The following is a 15,773-nucleotide window of genomic DNA, read 5'->3' as shown; positions in this document are numbered from 1 at the left end:
AGTGTCGTGGGCACTGCAGCCTTTCCTCTCCCTCCTCCCAAGCAGTGCAGGCTGCAGTACAGACTCTGACAGGGACCATCTGCTGAGCAACTCAGCACTCTCCAGTTTTAGCATCTGCATCCCTCTCCAGGGCTCAGAGAAAACCCCAGCACCCTGAACTGTGCTTGCCTACCCGCTCTGTGCCGACTCCGGCGGGAGATAAGCGCCACCAGAAATGTTGGGTGAATGTCATCTACACAAGATGATTCCTGAGGAGGAGTTTCAGGACTGCTCTTATCATCATCAGAAGATTCACTATAGTTTACTACAAGTTCTTCAATTTGCACAAATCCTTGAATGATGGGGATAATCCAGAAGTCCACTTCAGCATTCTGAAGGTTACAAAAGACAATTACTCTCCTGTTGGTCTGACGTTACCTACAATTATTTCTGCCATTTCTCATGTTATGTTTATAGAAACAGTTGCTTCACATGTTTCCCATGTTTTAATTTTCGCCATATCCTTATTTCTGTAAGAGGTACCAGCATTTTTCCTCCATCAGTCATAGGGCTTTTAAATCAGGAAGAACAAAGCAAGCAATTTTTTTACCTAGTTCCTGCTTTAAGGCAGTTTTAAAACCTCTGCATGGACACATACTGTATCACATTTATACAGGAAGGTAGATGTTCGCCTGTTTTCAGCAAAACATACCACCAGAAAGCTTCACAGGGGCTAAGTTAGTCCCCAAGACAACTGGTTCAGGGCTCTGCACCCTAAAACACCCATTTCCTAAACAGCATTGAGATCTGAATTCCCCACTAACTCAAGGTTATTCATTCATATTTTGTAACATGAAAAATACAACTCATTAAACTCCTGCATTACACACAACTTTTCACAGAGGGCACAGGTTTACCCTGCTGTGACTCCATAGCCATTTCATTATGGATAATTATCAATGAAAGAGAAGCAGGGCATAAGGTAAGATGTTTGCTGTCATCCCTAAAGAAAATTAGACTTGGCCTAAACTGGCATACAGAAGTTAGCAACTTAGTCCTTGATCTACAAGGTCAATTTAAAGTGATGGAAGATCATACATTTAAGGAAGAGTGGTGGTTTTCTGGTTTTTTATGTGCTCATTAGCCAGGAAAATGTTTTATTTACTCTGAGAAGCTGTTCAGAACAACTTGTTCTCCACTGTTTTTACACTGATCAGCTACTCTGCTCAAGGAAAAAAAACACTATTCTCCACTATAGAGGACCAAAATCTTATCTCAGGGAAACTTTGGAATTCAGAGGTTATTTCTCTTCTGGCTCCTCCTTATTATCAAGTTCAGCTCTGTTCAGGAATAGTCTATTTCACATAAGACTACAACTCAAATTTACCTTCAGAAATCAGCACAAACATATCATACCAAGTTATTCTACGTTACTTTATTGTAATAAATTTTTACATTTAGCTGAAGTTCACTCCTTAGAAATGATCACAGGCTGACTGGAAGGCTGGCTGGGGGAAGAGGGCAGTGCCAGCTGCTCAGCTACAGAAGGCACAGCCCTGATCCTGACCTGTCTGCCAAGCAGGTTTGTAATCAAACTTCTACAAGGCCTTAAGCAAACATTTCAACTAAAGCTAAAGAATGGTTCTCATAATACACGTTAGAGATAAGACTCACATCAATGCTGATGAGATCCTCAATCATGTGCTTGTTCCAAAAGAATCTGTCATCCACCTGTTTAAAAGACAAAAGGGCAGTTTTTGCACGGCTGTAGGGACAAGTCAGTGCTTTTAATAAAACACTCCAGCTCATGCTGCTGCAGACTTGTGTCTCCTTGCACCTGAGCTGGTGACAGGACAAGGGGTTCAGCTGCTGTAGAATGTGACCAGCCAGGTTTGGACCATGCCCATTACTGGGCAGCTCATCTCCCAGGTGCAAGAAGCAAACACAAAGCACTCACTTTTCGCCACAGGGGTAAGTTGGTTTTCTCACAGGCGCTCTGCCTCTGCACAGAATTTGTCAGGTCATAGCTCAGGCTGTAGTAAAAGGAGTCTGAATCCATGAACATTTTGAACAACTCCTCCAATAATCTCTTCTCCAGTCTCTCTTTCTCTTTGCTTTCTCTAATCTGAAAGAAAAAAAATGGCTTTCTTATGTCTCTCTCTGTGAGTGAAAAAGACTCCTGTCGTATTTTCCATTTCTAACCTTGCAGGACAAGCATTTTCCCAGTGATGAGTAGGACCTTAAAATTCCCAGCAGAAATAAACACAAGAGACAGCAGCCTGAGAAATATAATTCTAATTTTAATAACTATTGTTTTGACTTCCTAATCTAAGCCACTATTGTGTTAAAAGCAGTTAGATGAGATTGTATGGTGTTCTCTGAGGAAATAGGCACCAAATTTTGAGTCCAATTCTACATCACAAGAGATACTTAGGCAAAGCAATTTCTAGAAGTTTAGAACTTCACTAGAAGCTAATCCTGGTAGAAAAGAACTCTATTAGCAATTCTGCCAAAATTATGTCATTACAAAATGAAAAACCACAGAAGAGCCACAGCTAAAAAATTTAAAAAATCAAAGTGGGCATCAGGACAGTAGTTCCACATTCTGCAGTTTTTCACTGGGTTTTTTTTTTAAAGTCTTTGTATTCATCCATCACAGCCTTTGAACTGTAAACTAAACATTTTGGGAAATAAAACCAAGTAGAAAACTTTACCTTCTTTTTATTTGGAGCAGACACATTAGATTTAATTTGAGTAAGAGTCTTCAGCAGAAATTTTGTGTCATCTGGGGACTGTGTAATCTTCTCTGGCTTGTTTATCCCAAAATGGTGCTTTTTACAAAGCTAAAATAATGACATTGAATTAAAGCCAACATTTAAATACTCCTTAAAAAGTTCAAAGAAAACTGAAAGTCTACAAAAGCAAGATTTTGATGTCCAGAAACCTAGGGGAGACACTGAAATAGAGGGGAAACATGCAGGTTTCCATCTACAGCCTAATTGTCACCATTTTTTGTAAAAGGCATTTCCTCCTGTGGTTGTGAGAATCTCTGCCTCAATTTGACATCACCTGAGTGCCCAGACCCACCTCAACTTCCCATCCAAATTACATTGCCACTATTCATTTTTATTTTTGCTCCTTTATCCATTCTCTTCTGGGAAAAAAAAAATTGCAACATCTGAAGTAAGGATTTGCCTTCAAGCCAAGCTATAGAATTAAGATTCCAAAATGGGATGAAAGCCAAAGGATTCACTAAAAAAATATATACTTTCTCCAGGTTCAGTACATCTTGTTCTTGTGTGGTATTCTCAGTGATCTTTATGAAATTTAGGTATTTTTTTGTTGCAATTTCCCTCCCTCCTAGCAGAACCTGTGATTTCTGTTTAAAAAATACTTTTAATCAAAAAAAAGTATTTTAAAAAAGCACAAAATATTCAAGATGTCTGCTTATACCAGGAGAAAAAGATAAGAGGCATTTAACTTTTATTTCACTGAAGCAGGAGGGGGACAGTCAGAGTTCCTTGAGGACAGCCATACCTCCAATTCCAGATCCTGAGGTTCTGTCTCAGAAAGTGGAATCACCGCAATCTTTGTTATTTTGCAAACCTCATGATCTCCTGGAAGTTTGCCAATCAATGCTTTCTGACGAATTAAAAGGAGCCACCATGGTAAATCTGGGAAAAAAGAGATCAGTAGATGCTTTTATTTGTCTTGCCAGGCATTTATTTTGATTAGTGTGCCAGAAACCATTTGTCTAGAAGAATCCAATGAATGATGATTTGTTATTACTGTGTTTTGTTATTATGCATTGCAATAAGATAAAATAAAGAAAAAAAAACAAAACTGAAAAATATTTATTCAGTCTCTAATATAATAAGAAGATGAACTATTTCACAGACTTACATTAAGGTTACCCCTGCTTCCCCTACAGCAATCAGCAATCTCTAGGATGATGGCCACTCCACTAATGGCAGCACAGTCTGAGAACAGCTGCAGCTCAGACAGCAAGTGAAGAATTTCCCTTTGCTGTCTGATACATGACAGGAGGTACAAACAAGAGAGACACAGGTAACATCTGATTACGAGATTCATGAGTGAAGAAATCTGATGAGCAGTTTACACATGTTTAAGGGCTCATGAAATCATTCCTGAGGTGCATAAAGTGGTGGAGAAATTAATGAGATTAAAGTTAATGAAGATATTGGTGACAGGTGCACTCCATACACACATCCAGCCCACAGCACTCGCAGATATAGCACCCACACTTCAATGAGACAGGGAAACAGAGCAAACATTCCCACTGGCTGCTGAAGAGTGCCTGGACATTCCTAGATTTCAACCCCTTGGTTACAGCAGTAGTTGTATGCTGGGCTTTTAGGAGTCAAAAGCAAAAGTTTTGTGAAGGGAGATGGAAAAGGCAGAGAAAGCCTTAGAAACAAACATACACACTCACGGCTTCTCCCAGCTGAGAAGCAGCCAACTGAGTTGAACTGAAAAGGTGATATAAATACATAAAAGGCTGTGGTAGACTTAAATATGCTCTCACACTTGTGATGGCAGATTGTGTCATGCATTATACTCTGAATATGATATACAGCCTTTGAAAAGTCTATTTAGCAGCTCTACAGCAAATACAAAGCCTGTTCTCCTTGCTCAGTAAATTCTAATCAGTATTTTATACTCTGAATGCTTAAGAAAAACACAGAAAACCCCAGCAGTTGCTTTTATCTAAAGAACAGGAACAGTCATTGCCAACAGACAACTGTGCTACGACACTCCACTCCTCCCTCTGATCCTGTATTACTGCATTTAAAAAAGAGCTATGTTTATGTTGGGTATTAAGAAGCCTTTAGAAATTTCAAATCCTCATAACAACACACGTGCTGTGAGAGCCAGAGGGTGCCTCCCAAAAGGGGAGGAGGGGAAGGGGAATGAAGACATGCACCACCACTTCTTTAATACACATGATCCTGTAAAGGGAGTCCTGTGCTATTCCTGAATACTGCAGCAGAATCATAATCTCTGCAGGATCAGAGACACTTCAGGTCAGGAGGGATCTCAGGGCGTCACCCTGACCAAGCAGAGCCAGCCCTGAGGCTGGACCAGGTTACTCCAAGCTGTCACACAAGCACAATCTCCTAAAACTCATCAAAGGATACCAAATCAGGACAGGAGAGTGACAGCAAATGCCACTTAGACAGTGATCATCACTGACGAGCAGGTGCTGGAACAGCTCCTCTGTGCAGGTGTAGGGAACATGCCTTGGAAAACACCTGCTTTTGCCCCCAGCATCCCATCTAGCAGCCATGGGAAAAGGGAAGCTGAGGAAAATGACAGATTTTATGCAACAGTGAGAAGACCAATGAATAGGTTAAAAAAACCCTTTTGAAAAAGAGAAACTGAAATGCTGCCAAACCCACCAACAAGAGATGCCTATCAGTTCATATGAGAAGAAGGCCTACCCTTTTTATGTTGCTTTCTAGTAGGCAAACCCAGCAGTCTCTGGCAAGCCAGGGCAATCCAAGCTTTTAACAGAAAGGAAGTACAACAGGGCATCCAGGCAGATATTCCTGCTGGGCAGTCCTATAATCTCATCTATTCCCACCTACAGAAAGTTAGCCACACAATTTATTCCTAGGAGATCACCAATGTAAGTCAACAAACAAAACAGACACTCTTTTAAGAAAGGTGACCATCTAGAGCTCCAATGAATTCATCAATAGGGTTCTATTAGAGATAAGTATAAGGTAAAGGCACTTCTGAGCAGATATGCCACAGTAAAAAACCAGAAAAGGAAAAATCTCCACCCAGTCTTCCCTTTACCTAGATTAACAAACCCTGGCAGCAGTAAACAAGAACTTAAGAGTTTAATACAGACAAGTGAGTTGAGTATATCCTTTTGTCATTTTGCAATGCACTGAAATGTCATGGTGTACATTGCAAAACTCTTTGTATTATAGCCAGAGCCACAGAACATTGAAAGAAAACAGGAATTCCCCAGCAGATCAAAAGCAAACAGTCAGGAAGTAATTATGCAGATAAAGTATGCCCTGAAGTAAAAGCTTCAACAATAACCATAAAAGCAGCATATTATAACAGCCAGCAATTTTTAAGTAACTGAATCCCTAAATATAGAGCATGTGCTTCTGCAGTCAGAAAGGAAAAAAAAAAAAAAAGGCAATTCCACAGAAGATTAGTTATTGCCTGCTCAACATGTGAGGGATGGTGTGCACAGCAGAACAGGACAGTGTACACCATTCCAGAAAAGTGCATGTTTCAAGTCATCTCTCAGGATCTAATGTTCATATGTTCATTTTCAGTGTTTTATGAACTATGGCAGAGCAGATGGCCACAACTAGTTTGATGTATTGCATCCAAAGGAAGCTATCACCTCTCATTCCTCACTAAAATGGAAATTCACTCCTCTGTTGCTTCAACACTGTCAGCTGTTTTTCTCTAATGCTTCCCAAACAATCTAGCATTTACTTTCCCCAAATGCTTTTGCAGTAGCTTTTCTTAAACTGTACATGAGTTTACTAACAGTGCTGCTTTTTGCAAGTATTTTGATTTTAGCCAAGAAATTCTATGCTACCACTTTCATACTTTTTGTTATTTGAACAACTTAAAAATTGGCAGCATGCAAAAAGAATGCTTTAGTTTGTTGATTGCAGGAAATTCAGTTGTATCTCAGTGAAGAGATTTCAGATGCTGAACAGCCTGTAGTTTCTATCAAGATTCAGTGGAATGCTAACAAAAAAAAGCTGGGGATAAGGAAGAAAGAACCCCATTCCCCTCCTGCTTATAGAGTCTGTGGAAACTTGTCAGCAGCATTTAACCTGGGTCATAATTAACCAGCACTGGAAGAATGCTCCAAATGAATACAAGTACACACACTGCACTGCACAGGGATGGGCTCTGACCAAGAAACAGAAGAAGCTGTGGCAGAAATGATTGTGTTAAGTGGCAGCTACTGGAACTGGTTACAAAATCCAGCTTTGGTTATATTCAGATATACTGAACACCAGAATTAATACTCTATAAAGGAGGTGCTTTATGCAAGAGATGTGTTTGCCTCTACATGGGAAGATCATGCAAAGACAGTTTTAACTGTGCATCTTACGAAGAAAATGTGCAATTATCTGTTTCAGTAACATTTCCACAACACATCCTAAAAACTTTTCCTTTTGTTCCCCTTGCTACTCTGCATTTTCTTACAAGTTATCTTAGGAGGGACCAGAAAATGGTAAGTGATCATATTCTTACATTCTGATATTCAACCAAGGTTTTATTGTTTGGGTTTGAGCTCCCCACACACAACAAAAAAAGTATCTCAATGTTTAAGAAAATTCACTTTGGGGAAGAACAAAATACTACTTTAAAGAGATTTCAATCTCAAATGTGAGCATACTGTTATGTTCAGAGGTACAACTGCTCCCTCATGTCAAAAATTCTTTAAAGAATTAAAAAGTAAACCATGTAAAATTGGCTAGCTGGTTTCTACGAGACAGCTTCCCTGTCACAGCAGCTTTCCTACAAATTCTCCTGTATGAGGCAAGCAATAAAACCAGCAAGATTAAAGAGTAAATTAAAACCCATTCCTAGTTACAGCTCATTGGCAAGGGTATGCCAACGCTAAATTACAGACAGCCCATGATTACAGGGACATTTCAAGGTCACCTTAGACAATTCCTGCATTCTTGCAATAAGCAAATCTTTCAAGCCCATATGAGGATCTATGTCCAAAACGTTCAAGTGCATACAGGCTTAGTGACAGCTCTAGAGTGCACCAGTAGCAACTCCAATACTTAAAAAGGCATTTGACATTTCCAGCACTTGTGTGTGCTAAGGACTTTTAACCTCTTTTCAACAACAGCTGGTAACAAGGCTCTGAGCAGGACAAGCCCAAATTCACCAAATGAGCTTCAAATTAAGTTTTCTGATCCTCATAACCTGGGGGCAGGGGAGAAGAAATCAGAGCAGCAAGTCCTCCTGTTGCAGGTCAGCTCTGTGGAGAAAGCATTTCACCCAGCTCCTGCAGCACAGTTCTCCTACTGAGTCTGGACAGAACGGTCCAGAAATGTTAAATATTTATACAACTTCTGCTGATAAAGTTTCCAGGTGACAAAGATTGATACAAGAATAAGTAATGAAGACAGGTTACTGTTACAGACTGCTGGATGAGTCAGCGTGAGGATAACATCAAGCTGCACTTGAATATGATCAAGTAGGAATTTTTTATTGAAAACAGCAGGTTTGAAGAGACCTATGTAAGACATCTCAGTCAGCCCTCTCACTGTGACTGCAGCCTGATGGATGACAGTCATCAGGAAATGTCAGCAGATTCAAGGAGTTCTCAGAAGAAGAGCAAGGATAAATAGCTGGAGGCTATCTTTCTTCAGACATTTAATGGTAGAAAACAAAACACCAGTTATAGGACAGCTGCATCACTAAGTACCAGAATATCTACGACAAAAAGGATGAACAGTTTGTGATGGTGTCATCTGAACAAGGCAGAGACAAAAGAAAACACTTCCACTGGCCTAAGCAGCAACTGAGTGGAATGCCTGGATGATCTTAATTGATTCAGTAGCTCTATAGGACACATGGAAAGAAGAGATATCAGTCTTATTACCTGATAATCTTAATTTACCTGACAACAGCAAGCTGACACCTATTGAAGTGTCACACTCTGGGGAAAGTTTCAACTCGGATTTCATAAGCAGAGGAAGCAGCTCACAATAAACACACATGCAAGGATCTTCAGTTGCCACAACATACTAAAAAACCTTCCAGAAAGCATTTGAGGTCTCCCCTTTCAAAGGCTTTTATAGCTAGACTCCCTGGAGAGAAGGGGAGGGAAGGCTTTTGTGTACCCAAGGGACTGGTCTTAAAACTAAACACCACACCCCACACAAACACAAAAAACACGTGTCAGAACCAATCACTGAGCATTTTCCCACAGCAGAAAAAGGTCATTACTGGAGTTTAGCCATCATTCATCACGGACAGCACGTGCTGAATAGCACAGACAACCTGGATGAAGAGAAGAGAAAGTGAGATGGCAGAGTCTGAACCATTTCATATCACCAGATCTGAAAAAGGGTGGCTGAATAAATCTGTAGACTGAGCACAGACAAAAATATCAGGTGAAATTCAAAGAAGATGAAGCGATGCAACTGGAAAGAAGATGTGGTCATGAACTTCATGGAGAGATGGGCTCTGAACTATTACTCCCAGAAACAGGACCAGGGGTGTCAGTACCTCTGGAGTCACACAGTTCCTACAACTCACCTGCCCTACACTCATGCCAGGGTGTCCCAGTCCCCTGTTCTCCATCCCATTATTGCCAGTAGGATGCTGCCATCCTGACCAATCTGTTTCTATTCAAGGGACCACAAACATCTGATCCATTTCAGCATTTAATCCATCCTGCTCTCCTGGAACACACTTGAAACTTTACCTGTATTGATCATATTGCCAGGCACTACTTTAAATGCAGGGTGTAAGCACCCCCAAAAAGAATGGCACACAGCAAGAGTTTATGGCTACCTTTCCTACGTGCCAGTAAATAGACAGCCAGAGCTCCATTGGCAGAGGTATCTTTCTGGACAAAGCTGGTATATGTCAAAATAAATATTTATTATGGCTACAGGAATTTGCAGCTGATAAAGCAAAAGGAGTACTGAGTTTATTTTACAGGAAAACATTACTACTATCAGTTAGAGACAAGCTTATCATTGAAATAACAATGAATTCTACACCTGCTTGAATTGCATAGCTGTCATTTAATGGCAAGCAAGCTTAAGTGTTTCTTTTGCTTTCAAATATTCCTCTAGCAAGGTAGCAATTCTTATTCAGGTTTTTATACAGCATCAAGAATTCAGGCCTTATACTTTCGTGAAAACTTCCTTTATTAGTTTTTGTACCATAGGAGAACAACAGGAATCTCCTTGAATGGATTATTCCAAAAAGTTTAAGAATTTTATAAATCCCACATGGAGCTTCAGAAAGAACTTCAAACACAAGCTTCTACTATTTATGAATGCAGTTCTCTATTTTTACAAGACAGTGTCAAATCAAAATACATACACTGGAGAGCAGAGTGAATTTATATGTGCAGCTGTAATACAATCACTTTGACAAGTCCACATATTTGAGGAGTGCTCCTCCAGAGCAAAGAATACTACATCATTCCATTTGAGCTGTGCAGTATTATTTGCAATATCACAGAAGTTCAGCAGTAAACAAAACAAATACAAACCCACCAAAACAGAACAAAGCACATACCTGTATGAAGCTGGACTTTACCAATGACTCCCTCTACCAGGCCCAGACAAATGGGATTCCAAGCCAAAAGAAGATCAGTGGCTGCAAAAAAGAACAAAGTTCCTGGTTTTAAACAGTAAACTCAACAGGACAATTAATCTAGGGACAGTCACCCTTTCCACTTTCCCCACCTTAGAGGGTAGAACATGTGCAATGATTCCAGCAATAATAAGATGATGCACACTTCCATTTTTGCTTGTTACCAAGTAGCTATGACCAAACGACTAAATATCCAACAAAAACCCTTATCACAGATATTTTCCAGATTTTTGAGGGGGGAAAAGTAGCTTTGGGGTACAGTAATTGAATTTAATGGAGGCTTAATTCTCCTAATAACCACTAGAATTTTTGACGTAAGCAAAATTTTACATGGGTGTAGTGAAACTGAATAGCGGTCACTGAGTTAACAGCACAGCTTCAAAACCCAGCAGATGTTGACTTGCACTCCCAGCTCTCTCCCATTTGTATCCAATTACTATTACTTTCACATCCTCTTTCTATAAACATGCACACACAGACACTTCCTCTTTTGTTAAAACACTCTCCACAACTACAAGGAATATCGAAGTACACAAAGTTAAGGTTTAGGTTCCTAGTTCTACTCTTAACAAATTCCTGTGAACCACCTAGGAAGTAGAAGAGAAAGCAGGAAGAAAATGAGTTTCTAACAGTGGTGCAGTACCTGTTCAAGTATTTGAGAGTGGGGCAAAGAATAAAATTCCTAATTCAAATCTTTAAAGTGAAAACAAATACTTACAAGCAAATAACAACTGTGTAGGAGAGAAAAATCTCAAAGGAAAAGAGGTTTTTCTATACCACGAAGAACAAGCTTGTTATTATTCACCAAAACACACTCGTTCCAAGGTAAAAGTTTCTCCAGTTTTAACATCCAGACAAAGAAATATCTTAGCTATTGGTGTAAGTAGATGAACATTTGAAAGAACAAACGCACACAGCGCAAGAGTATAAATCATCTACATAAAAACACTTACCTACAATACCTTCGTTCTTCTTGTAAATCTGACATCTGCAGGTGACAGCTGATAGTATGATTATTTTCTTTACATACTTATTTTAAAACACTGAATCATCCTTGAAACATTTGTAACTAAGACCCTGATATTCTAAGAACATTCTTTTCCTAGCTTCCAGCACAACATTTAATAATACACTAGAGTCAGCTAATTTCCTCATTAATACAAGCACTTCCATGAGCTACAACAGAAACGGTTTGCAGTCAGGGTAGATCTGGAATGAACTCATTAAATGGGGTGGATCACATGTGCCTGGACACAGACAAGCAAGAAATAAAAGCCCACAGCAGTAGAATTTAAAGCAATATTTGCAGCAGCAGTGCAGGGCTGCAATTAATGTGTGTAACCAGGCTGGACCAAGTTCCTGGTTCTTCCTTTCTCTGTAGGAGTGCTCTGGACAGTGACTTGATCTGCACAGAACCTTGTGTGACCCATGCCAGAATGAAATGGACTTTAAAGAGACTACCACAGTTGAGCATCAGGAATCAGTGATGCTGGGTACGACAGAGTGAACGGTTTGATGTACCCTCAATCCCTGCTGAAGTACTTGAACACATCTTGTATCCTCCTGACAGATTTGTGCTCAGACAAAGTTCTAGAACAGCCTGAGCTCAGTTTCACTCCAAAAAACACATGGGAGTATCTCTGTGCTGAGTGGGAAATCTGCACTATCAGCAAAGAGGAACACAGGCAGCCTTCCTCACTCCCAAACCCTCCACCATCTTTCCCAGTTCACCCACACAATCCCAGTTTTGTCTTCACCCTGGGTCTCTTCTAGAGCTGCACTGTCTCACACTTCATCTACTTCTTGCTTAGTAATTAGCTTTAAACTCATATTTCCACCATGATAACTAAAAGTCAGCCAGAGGTATCAAGCAGCAAACAAAGCCAGGCACAGGAGGAATTTAAAGAACCAAATCAGTGGAGGTTAACCGTGGCTACTATAAGCCTAGTAATCTAGAAGACCTTCTATGTCTTTCTAAAACACTGATTTCCTGCTGTGACAAGGTATTAGCAAGAAAACCTCACTTGCTATCCAGAGCCTTCCTCTAGGAGTTTACAAGAGATTAAAAAATGAGGAAACAAGGTTTTGTTTTAATTAGAAGAATAAGGAAACAACACTTTAGACCTGCCTGTAAAAGGACATAAGAAAACTGGTGTTATAACGGGACTGCACAGACACGTGAGTCTTACACAGCTGCTCTATTGTGGGTTCCTCTGACAGAGGCAGCACCAGACAATCCAAGACTTCTACAGGAATCCTACTACGCCAGCAGTAGAGGCGCAATGAGAAAAGGCTCTAAACTTTAAGTACAGACAAGCTTTGGAAAAGATGAGAATGCATTTGGAATCAAATGCATATTCCACCTTCAGAGTTTAAAGGCAGCAAACATGGATCCACCAGCTGGGCAGCAGTGGCTCTTGAGATAAGTGTGATTATCAAGCTACTAATGGTAAAGGCTGACTGCTTTAAGAAAATTTTCCATGGGGAAAGCAGAGCATAGGGGGGAAAAAAAAGATACCTATTTAGCAACATATAAGGAGACAAACATGTTTTTTTCAATGTCCAAGAAAACCTAGATGCAAAGAAGTCTTATGGGAGAAATGCCTACAGGCTGTGACCAATTGCAGAATCACACTGACTTCCTTTTGGTGACAGCATCATAAAATTTGTTTTTCTCACACTATTTCTAGAGGACTTTTTACAGGAAAGTTTATGTGGCAGCACAGAACCAAGCCAGTTGTTCTAACTAAATAAAATATATCTGGTTCTGACCTTCTGATTAGAACTTTGTTGTTGGTTAGAGTTCGATTTCCTGTGTGACAACCCCAGCTCAGAGCCAACACCCAACCATGCTGAATAAATACCCCTACAGTAAATTCCAACATGAACCTCTTGCTCCTGTAGAGTGCACTCTGGAAACAGGAAATAGATGAACTAAACAAATTAAATTTAATTATCATTCCCTCATGAACCCCCAAAGATGGGCTTTCATGCTGAGCGCACTCCTATTTACTCTGTATAGAAAGAAGCTGTCTCCAACTTTTGTGTAACACTAAAATTGTTCAAGACTGTTCCCTTGCAGCCATTTGGTCTGTCTGGTAAGTCTGGCAGCAGCAATCTCCAGTCACTATCTTGTATCCTTGAGAATTATAACCACTCTATATTTAAAATCATTACATAAGTAAAGATTCAGAGACCCAAGTAAGTTAACTGCAAGCCTGTAGGTTAGTATTTAACTGTAACATATTTTACCGAATTTAAGAGGCAGCCTAAGATGGTAGACAGTGATAATGTTACAGAAGGTATCCACATCCTCTTAAAGTCATAAAAAGAAAATAACCATACAAAACAAAACTGAAAATCCTCAGTTAAAAGTTTTCAGATAGCATACATGAGACCTGGCCACATTTCTGACTGTTGAATGCTGAAAGAACTCATGACAAGTTTGATTCTTTTTTCTCTTTTAAGGAATCTATCAATAAAAATTAACCACCACAAGGCTCTATCAAAGGAAACACTGAACTTTCCTTACACATTCAGACAATGTTTTGAGATATAATGTGAAATACAATTTATCAGTAGTTACTCTTGTTTCCCTATTCAAACTTATCTTCCTATAAATGTCATACTAGTCCTCTTTTGAACCTCAGCAAGCCAGGAATAAAGACTTATCAGCTTTAAACTGCAACACAATGATGTTGAAACAGACTTCTTACAGTATTGTGCTGATGATAAAAGAGCAGTGTCAAAACAGTCATTGTTCCTCATAACAGAAAGTCAGAAGCTGTGTCCAGAAAGAATCACTATGAGCAGTGAGATGAGTCCCATGGAAGATCTTTCCTGACTTGAGGCATTCTCTGCTGTCCTCAGTGTGTTTAAATTTGATAGAACTGCCAGTGTTTGACAGGCCTTAACACTCTGATGTATACACTTGCTCACTAAGTTTCCATCCTGAAGTACAAAATTGCTCATTCCTTGCCTTATCCTACTAAATAAATTCAAGCTACTGAAATAAATATTGGGTTTTTTTGCTGATTCCTGTCAGAGATTAATGATCACTGCAATGCATTTACCATTCACAGCGATGGTATCAGCATTCAATTGCAGCACAACAGAACTTCTGCCCCAAATTCAGAACAAAACCAGCTTTGATGTGATTGACTTCCACCACCACCCTCAGAGCTCACCAGCAGCGATGCAGAGCTGTGCAACACCAGATAAAGTCTCTTTAATTCTTTGTGTTTACAACAAACATAACCCTGATAAAGGTGATACAAAAGCAACTTGGAAGAGCATCAAAACCTAAAACTGCTTTCTGGCTCTTTCTGCCGTCTACCACCAGCTGAGTTGATCCAAGGTCAGGCACAAAGTCTGATAAGAAAATAAACTGCTGCTTTGGGATAAACCACTTGCTCAACACAGAATGGCTGGAGGCAAGCCTGAAGAGTTTGGGGAGGCAGGCTGGCAGCTTCCTTTGGAAAAGGCAGGAAGAAAAAAAGATTAAATTTTTTATCATTTGAATCCAGCCCATACTACTGAGCTGCTGCCTGGTTCAATCCATTGAGTAGCTGTAACTATTTCGCTTCCAATCTTGCTATAGGTCAGAGGGCATAGACACACCTCTTATCTCCCTCTTTGTTGGCCTTTGGGAATGAACCTCAGCTAGAAAGTGTTTATATCGACAGTGTAGTCGATATAAAAACATACACACCATCACTGAATTCCCCTCAGGTTACACCTAAGTGTATAAGCACAGACATTAATGGGTCATTTCTCATAAAGTCTTCCTGGAGTCTGACAGAGCACTAATTCTCAATCATTTTCACCATTTGACACAAGCCATAGATATCAATATACAAGAAATAAAAGCAGAATAACTCACTATATATATAGCCAAAACAAATCACTCAGCTCTGCTAATGTAAATTTTAACACCAGAAGTGTTAATTTTCAGGAAGAAGCTTCAATACTATTTTTAAATAGATTTCGGGTGTTTTTTTCTTTAAACTGTGTCTGCTCTAGATCAAAAACGACTGTAAGACTTTATTATTAGCATTACTTGACCTTTATGATGTCCTGTGACTTTTCAAAAGAAAGTCTGCTTCCAAGTCCCAGCTCATCTTTGAATAGTGCTCTGGAATTTTAGCCAGGATTAAGAGATTACAAATTAACTAGGAAGTCTTAAGAGTATAAAGTTGAACTTCTTTCTCTTGGAGGAAATAAATTACTACTTATGCAAATAAAACTTAGGCTAATCGAGCTTTCCTTTCAACACAGATTTCTAAAACTGTATTCAAGCTACTTGCAGGAAGATGGAGCATTAAGACATTTAGTACTACAAGCTCTTAATTGTCATGAACTGTTAACTTTATTTACTTGCATATTCCCCTCCAAACTTTGAACAAATTATCCCTTCAGCTAATCACCTG

General features: G+C 39.6%; 1 protein-coding gene across 2 annotated transcripts in view; it reads right to left on the bottom strand.

The window, feature by feature from the left end:
• INPP5F (inositol polyphosphate-5-phosphatase F) overlaps positions 1 to 15,773 on the bottom strand; it is a 39,625-nt gene that overhangs the window by 15,883 nt on the left and 7,969 nt on the right. Inside the window, exons 2-7 of one of the 2 annotated variants that reach the window (XM_082285671.1) lie at positions 10,267 to 10,347; positions 3,517 to 3,653; positions 2,694 to 2,822; positions 1,937 to 2,104; positions 1,654 to 1,710; positions 173 to 371 (exon numbers count right to left, since the gene is read on the bottom strand). In XM_082285671.1, the coding sequence (XP_082141797.1) occupies positions 173 to 371; positions 1,654 to 1,710; positions 1,937 to 2,104; positions 2,694 to 2,822; positions 3,517 to 3,653; positions 10,267 to 10,347 (771 nt within the window). Of the gene's footprint in view, positions 1 to 172; positions 372 to 1,653; positions 1,711 to 1,936; positions 2,105 to 2,693; positions 2,823 to 3,516; positions 3,654 to 10,266; positions 10,348 to 15,773 lie in introns of those variants that run through there. The other variant, XM_082285672.1, reaches the window with a different exon arrangement.

This window comes from Coloeus monedula (assembly GCF_965178545.1).
Source record: "Coloeus monedula genome assembly, chromosome: 8".
In the NCBI taxonomy this organism is placed as follows: domain Eukaryota; kingdom Metazoa; phylum Chordata; class Aves; order Passeriformes; family Corvidae; genus Coloeus; species Coloeus monedula.
The sequence above is the reverse complement of the archived record's forward strand: the minus strand, read 5'-3'. Positions and strand labels throughout refer to the sequence as shown.